Genomic DNA, 6683 nt, shown 5'->3' with positions numbered 1-6683 from the left:
GAAGGTCGATCGGCCGACTTTTAGCGCTAACTGCATGCCATAGCGTTCAATATTGACTCTTTCGATAAGGATACATTTATAAATATAGTGTTGCATGCCATAGCGTTCAATATTGACTCTTTCGATAAAGAAAAGTTAATTTCTTTGGATCATCCAATCAAATGCTATGCATTTCCTAGATCTTAAAATTCTCATCGAATAGACAGAGAATTAAGTAATTTACTTTGTCAAGCTGCCTCAGGTTTTATTTATTCGATACTTTATTTATAAAATATGAGAGCAGTTGTTGCATTACTGGAGAAAACTGAGTATTGGTTCTAACCTTTAGTATCGATTGATTTTTGACCCGTTATTAATGTGGGCATTAGTATCGGGTCTAATGGCTAGTTCTCCAGGAGCCCCCTGTAGCCCCCTATAGTACCAGTTAGGAACTCCACCCGGTACTAAAGATCACCCATTAGTTCCGGATCGAGTCTCCACCCGATACCAAAGGCCCTTAGGCACATTAGTATCGGGTGTAGCCTCCACCCGGTACTAATGGGTAACCTTTAGTACCGGTGGAGCTCCCACCTGATACTAAAGGGGTCACGGGTACCTTATCTCCTCGTGTCTCTCCTGTCCCCCTATCTCTTCTCTCTGCGTCTCTTCTCTCCCCGGCCCTTATCTCTTCTCTCTCAACTGGGTACCTTATCTCTTCTCTTCTCACACTTCTCTCTTCCCCTCCGGCTGTCCCGAACACACGAGTGAGCAGGCAGCGGGAGGGCAGTGGGGGCTGGGCGGGAGGGTGGCGGCGGGAGGCAAGTGGCGGCGGGGGGTGAAGGTGGGGCTTGGGCTCGGGCGGGGGGCGGGGGGGGGGGGGCGAGGGAGGGTGCAGGTTGGGCTTGGGCTCGGGCTGGCGGGGGGGGGCTCAGGGGGGGGGGGATTTCTTTTTTTTTATTTTTCATACCCAATTTAATACTGGTTATTTGAACCGGGACTAAAGGCTTCCCCCTTTAGTACCGAACTAACAATATCGGTTGCACAACCGGGACTAAAGGGGGGTTAGGAGCCCGTATTGAAGGCCCTTTCCCTTGTGGTGTTGATTAGTACTGGGTTACTCAACTGCAAATGAGCTGGATCCTCGTGGATGTATAGCGGCGAGAAGTTCGGGTTCTTATCTTTAGGAACATTTTCAAAAGAGGGAATCTCTTAACATGATGAAAGAATAAAAAGATTATGAACATGCGTCATGGTGATCATGCACTGCATTTATACAATCAAGCTCAGTGAGCCTCCCGAGATAGACAATACTTGCAAATAGCCGTTATTGGTTTAGTGGCATCAGGTGAGGTTTTTCTAAGGAATTATGTGTCTTAAATACTGAAAACAGTGATGATTAAAAGTAATGTTTTACCTAAATTTGTGGGTCCCATTTCGTTTTAGAAACAATTTTCAGATAATAATCCGTATTCCATATTAGTCGTTAGTGCTGACAAACATGAAAACGTACACTTTTAAAAAAACTAATTAACTGTGAAATTTCTACTTGGTAGCTCATGTCAATTTAATCACATTCCACCCAAATGGTGGTTTAATTTTCTCTGATTTGGCACCGACACTGAAATGGGCGGTTTTGCAGTGATAAATGTGCCACACGTTATGAGAACTATCGTGGTCTAGGTCTCTAGCTAAGAAAAGAGCGAGAGCAATGCTGGTACAAGAAAAAAAAGAACAAGAGCAACGCTTTAATTAAGTTAATTACAAGTTAGTGGTTGTCAAGTGCGCCATTTCATACTTTGAGGTTTGAAATCAAATAAATGACGGCCACCTTTTGTGATGGTCTGTAAAGAGTTGTTATGTCAGCTTCAGCTGTTTACAATACATACATATGCCGTACATTATCGTCCACTAGCTTAGTTGAGATTCCATGGGCTATATGGTCGTACACTTATGTACGGAACTGATCGAGTCAAGATAATTTTCTTAAGAAGTTCATACTTTATTTCGCTGATGCCCACACTGACTTTTCTTGATCTCTCATATGCGATCAGCTAGTTTTACGTGAACTAAAAAGATTGGCTGCAATGCTGATCTTGTTTCCTAAACTATGCCTATATATAGTTTTCTCGATCTTCACGGCAACATTTCTCCTAAAAGTATATATATGACTCGTCTATCACCCTACTAAAACTTCAAATTATATTTTATTTTTGCTATATACACTACTGGGGAAATGGCTTTCTGTACTGGTTGGGGACCACCCTTAGTACCGGTTGAAATAACCGTAACCGGTACTAAAGAGTATTAAAATTTTTTTAAAAAAACCAGCCTCGCCCCCGCTGCCGCTCCCGCCTGCTCATGCGTGAGAGAAGAGAGAAGTGTGAGAGAGAGAACTGAGAGAAGAGATAAGGGGAGGAGGAGAGATGGGAGGAGATCGTTAAAAAGGTACTGTGACCCCCTTTAGTACCGGTGGAGCTTCCACCCGGTACTAAAGTATCTAAGGGCTTTTAGTACCGGGTGGAGTCCCCACCAGATACTAAAGGGGGTCACGGGGGCATCTTGGGAACTATCCGTTAGACCCGGTACTAATGTTAATATTAGTACTGTACCAAAAAACAACCGGTACTAAGGTCGAGGACTAATGCTCATATTTCTAGTAGTGACATATTGCCAATAACATTACTCAAATTTTTAGAAAAGTATAAAAAAATGGCTTCTCTCCCTCTTCATTTCTAGCCACTAAATGCTGCATGAGAAGGGTCAAAAGAATGCTTAATAGAGAGAGTAATGGTCGCCCTTGACATATATGAGCCTCTTCAAACTATCAAGAGACAGAGAGATAGAAGTTATGGTTGATGACATCCCCGTATGTTTTTTCAACGATCTTGAGTCGATCTTTGCCAAGTTTATAAACTAAGTTTTCAGCAGCTCAAATTCAAGATGTTTCACTTTCGATGTTTCGGTTTGAACTGAGGCACAAGGTAGGAAGGAAACTTCGTTATTTGGTGTTCTGTTTGACTTAACTTTCGTTGTGCTGAAGCAAACATTTTTTAAATGATGATGAGCACTAAATCTAGCCAAGATCTGCTGGGGATTAGATAAAATATTGATATTTGCTGGGTGTCACTCAAGGGCGGACTAGAAGATCCCTGTGGACGTACCGCGAGAAGTACGGACACTTATCTAGGCTTTAGCTCTATGATATTGGCTTTCTTCGCTACGAATCAAGTTTATTTTTTTAATTCCCGAACACACAAAATTCGCTTCTAATGTCAAACATTATAAACCTGAGAAAACACATATCCCACTACATAAATGTAGGTACATGTTTTCTGCCGAACTGAGCATAACTCATTTAGTCATCAGATTCCTTGTGATAAAACTTATTCATTCAGGTTTGAATCTTCGGCTCAGTATGATTGTTCATATATTTGGCTAATTTATTTTAATAATAGACGGTGACATGCATGTCGAGAGCAAGATATATGTGATTTTTTAATTTAAGATCTTTGTAAAGTTAGGGTTATATGAGTGTCTAAATTTGTGGTTTTTCTTTCAAATGTACATGTTTTGTGTTCCTCGAGAATGCATGCACCAATGGGTTGTGGCGAACCAAGCACCTGCTCTAGTCAGTGCCAACAAAAAAAGAGTGAAACACCCTTTTGGACCCTGGTTTTAGAAATGGAAGTAATGCTTATGGGAAGTCCCGGTTCAGTTTCCAAGATTGAGGGGGCTTACGGACTGGGAGTTCTAAAGCCCTATTCTCTCTAATCTCTACTAGTACTAGTAGTGATGAGACACTCTTCTGGTATTCTTTTGTGGTGGTTTTAAATATTCGTGGTTTATTGTGTTTCGTCCTTTTATCACTAAGAAATTAAAGAAATGTATTAGTTACTCCCTATATACTCGAAAAGAACCAAACTCTTTTTGGAACTACATTTCGGAATTAACACGTTTGATGTCCACAAAAACTACACTAAAACTTTTTTTCACCCCTTCTACATTCTCAACCAAACCCAAGCGGGCAAGCCTGCCCCCGCCCGTTTGTTGCTCCTTTTTAAGCCGGATGTAGTGCCGTTCCCGTCCCTTCTTGATCTCGTCCCTACCACTTCCATCTCTCCCTCTCCCTAGCAAGTCAACGCCCCCTCTCTCTCCTCCTCCTCCACAGGCCAAGACCTCCAGAACGCGGCTAATGGAGGGCGATCTGGGGTGGTTCTGCGGCAGCGGAAGCAACAACTGGGACCTTCACGCCGTCGTGCGCTTCGCCTGCAGCGGCAGCGGCCGCGTCACCCCGCCGTCGGCCTCAAACGACACCTTCTCCTGGCTCAACACGCCGTCGGCGTCGGAGGAGTCCTCCTCTGGGCTGCCCCCGCTGCAGCCGCAGACGGACCAGATCATGGACGCCGCCGCGTCGCAACCTCTCCTGGCCGACCTGGCCGTCGACGACCTCTGCCTGCAGGCTTTCTTCGCCTCGCCGAAGCCTGAGACGCCGCAGCCATCGTCACCAACAAACGAAGCGCCGCCGGCTCAGCGGTCTCCTGCCGACGGGCCGCCCGGCAAGCCGCGAGCATCCGGCCGCGCCGGCGGAGGAGGGCCCACTCGGTCCAAGAGAAAGTATGTATATATACATCTTCCATTAGCGTGCTCGCGCATAATATGCTCGCGGAATCTTCGGGAAATGCCTCTACTCTTCAAATACTGATCACGCTGGTCGGTATATACGTACAGGAGCAAGAAGAGCCAGGTGAGCAAGGAGGTGACGCGGATTCCGGTGGGCGGGCCGCCGGCGGACCTGTGGGCGTGGCGCAAATACGGGCAGAAGCCGATCAAGGGGTCGCCGTACCCGCGCGGCTACTACCGGTGCAGCACCGATAAGGACTGCAAGGCGCGGAAGCAGGTGGAGCGCTGCCGCGCCGACCCGGGCACCTTGATCGTCACCTACACCGGCGACCACAGCCACCCCGTCCCGCTCCACCGCAACTCCCTCGCCGGCACCACGCGCAACAAGGCGCAGCCGCCGCCGTCGTCCCCGTCCCCGGCAGAAGAGGCTCCGAAGCCGGAGGCCGCACTGTCCACCGCGTCGGCAGCCACCGACACCACCAAGTCGCAGGGCTCGCCGTGTGCGTCCACCGGGCTGTCGCCCAGCACGCCGCTGTGCTCGCCGTCGCTGGGAGTAGAGTACAAGGACGACGAAGACGACGACGCCATCCCCGTCGGGATGCTGCTTGAGGGTGCGGATATGGAGCGCGATGACGACGTGCTGCTGTACCTCATGCCTGAGGAGACCGCTCCGGGTCCGGGCAACGGCAGCGGTTGCGAGACGTCATGCTATTCCTGAAGCCCGACGAGGCCCCTGCAACAAACGAGCACCGGTAGGACGGACGGCGGCGACGAGGAGGCCCTGATCATGAACATCGATATCGGCGAGGAGAAGTTCTCTATCTCGGGCCTCTCGGCATGGGAGGCCGCATCGGTGGCGGCGACGAGCAGCTGGGGCTGACTTGGTCGTATGCTTCGGCCGCCATGATCGAATATCATGCTGTGTGGATCTTGGCTTGTTTGCATCAGGACCTTGCATCTCTGCAGTATGTAGTAGCAGTAGCATTACATAGTGATACTAGGTTTTTTTACTGGTCCTTAGATGGGTGCAAAAGGGTACCACAATTTTTGTACCTAGGTACTGAAGTTTGGTATCTTAGACATGTAATATTTTTTATGTATGTCTCATTACCTTTTTAACGGATAGTAAAAAGCTGAACTGACGAAACTAAGCAGGGTTTCTTTCATCAATCGAATTAAAACACAAAGGTTATATTTGTTTTATGTTATTCTTTATTTATTTTATATATCCTTTTTACAGGCATGTTTTATCAACAAAACATTGATTCGCACCTTTCCTATAATTTCCCTATGTACTACATTTGAGGACATACAGATCTTATTTATAGTCATTGCAGTATTAATAGTGCCACTTAGAGGTGGTGGGAGAGGGAAGAAGAAACAAATTAAGGAGTAAAGTAAGCTGATCACAAAGGATTCTTTCCCACACTCATCGAGTTGTGGTGGTGACTCCTAATGCTGCTCCTCTCTTACTCAGAGCACACTTTGTTTTAGATGACACGTGAATACTAGATATAAATCAATAAATTTTTACAAGAAATTTTAAAGTGCTTGAAAAAAAATGAGAGCCGTCGATCCGACAAAATCTAACGATGGAAATAAAGGAAGCACCATGAAGTACTTAAAGAGAAGTACCAAGAAGTACCAATTTGGTGGGACTAAGTAAAAAAATAGTGAGAAATTACTAAGATACCCTTTTAATTATGTGTAAATCTATTTAATTTTTTTTTAGTAAGAAGGATAAGAAAGAGTACACATGCAAGTACCACTGGTACTTTAAAAGCATTGTAGTAAAGCTCACTAATTTTGATTGCTTGAAACTAGCTAGGATTCACAATATCCATGATTGTCAGTGTTATCAGTGATATACTAGTTAATTTTTTTTGTGTGTTTTTTAATTTACAAAGGAAAAGGAGTCTATATCAAGAATGACGTCGATGGCACTGCTACTAGCTTCTAGGCATTTCACTCTTCACTAGCCTCCCAAATTTTCACAATTTTTCTGACTTAGGTGTTCAGCCACATTGTTTATTTTTTTTCAACAAAATTTGCAAATCTGCATTTGAAATAGGAATAACTTGGAG

At 45.5% G+C, this 6683-nt stretch overlaps 1 protein-coding gene across 1 annotated transcript; it reads left to right on the top strand.

The window, feature by feature from the left end:
• The first annotated feature begins 4089 nt into the window (after positions 1-4089).
• On the top strand, positions 4090-5769 carry LOC101754482 (WRKY transcription factor 22). The gene is made up of 2 exons (XM_012845436.2): positions 4090-4593; positions 4708-5769. Exons 1-2 carry the CDS (start codon positions 4172-4174, stop codon positions 5315-5317), a joined length of 1032 nt encoding a protein of 343 aa, XP_012700890.1. The 5' UTR covers positions 4090-4171; the 3' UTR covers positions 5318-5769.
• The last annotated feature ends 914 nt before the right edge of the window (positions 5770-6683 follow it).

The sequence above is a fragment of the Setaria italica genome, chromosome IV, assembly GCF_000263155.2.
Source record: "Setaria italica strain Yugu1 chromosome IV, Setaria_italica_v2.0, whole genome shotgun sequence".
Lineage (NCBI taxonomy): Eukaryota > Viridiplantae > Streptophyta > Magnoliopsida > Poales > Poaceae > Setaria > Setaria italica.
This window is presented reverse-complemented; position numbering and strand designations above follow the sequence as displayed.

What these genes read in the sequence shown, in the direction of transcription:
- LOC101754482 (XM_012845436.2), top strand. Translation starts at nt 4,172, where the DNA reads ATGGAGGGCGATCTGGGGTGGTTCTGCGGCAGCGGAAGCAACAACTGG. An exon ending in CCCACTCGGTCCAAGAGAAA is followed by an intron (nt 4,594 to 4,707) that starts GTATGTATATAT and finishes ATATACGTACAG; the next exon opens with GAGCAAGAAGAGCCAGGTGA.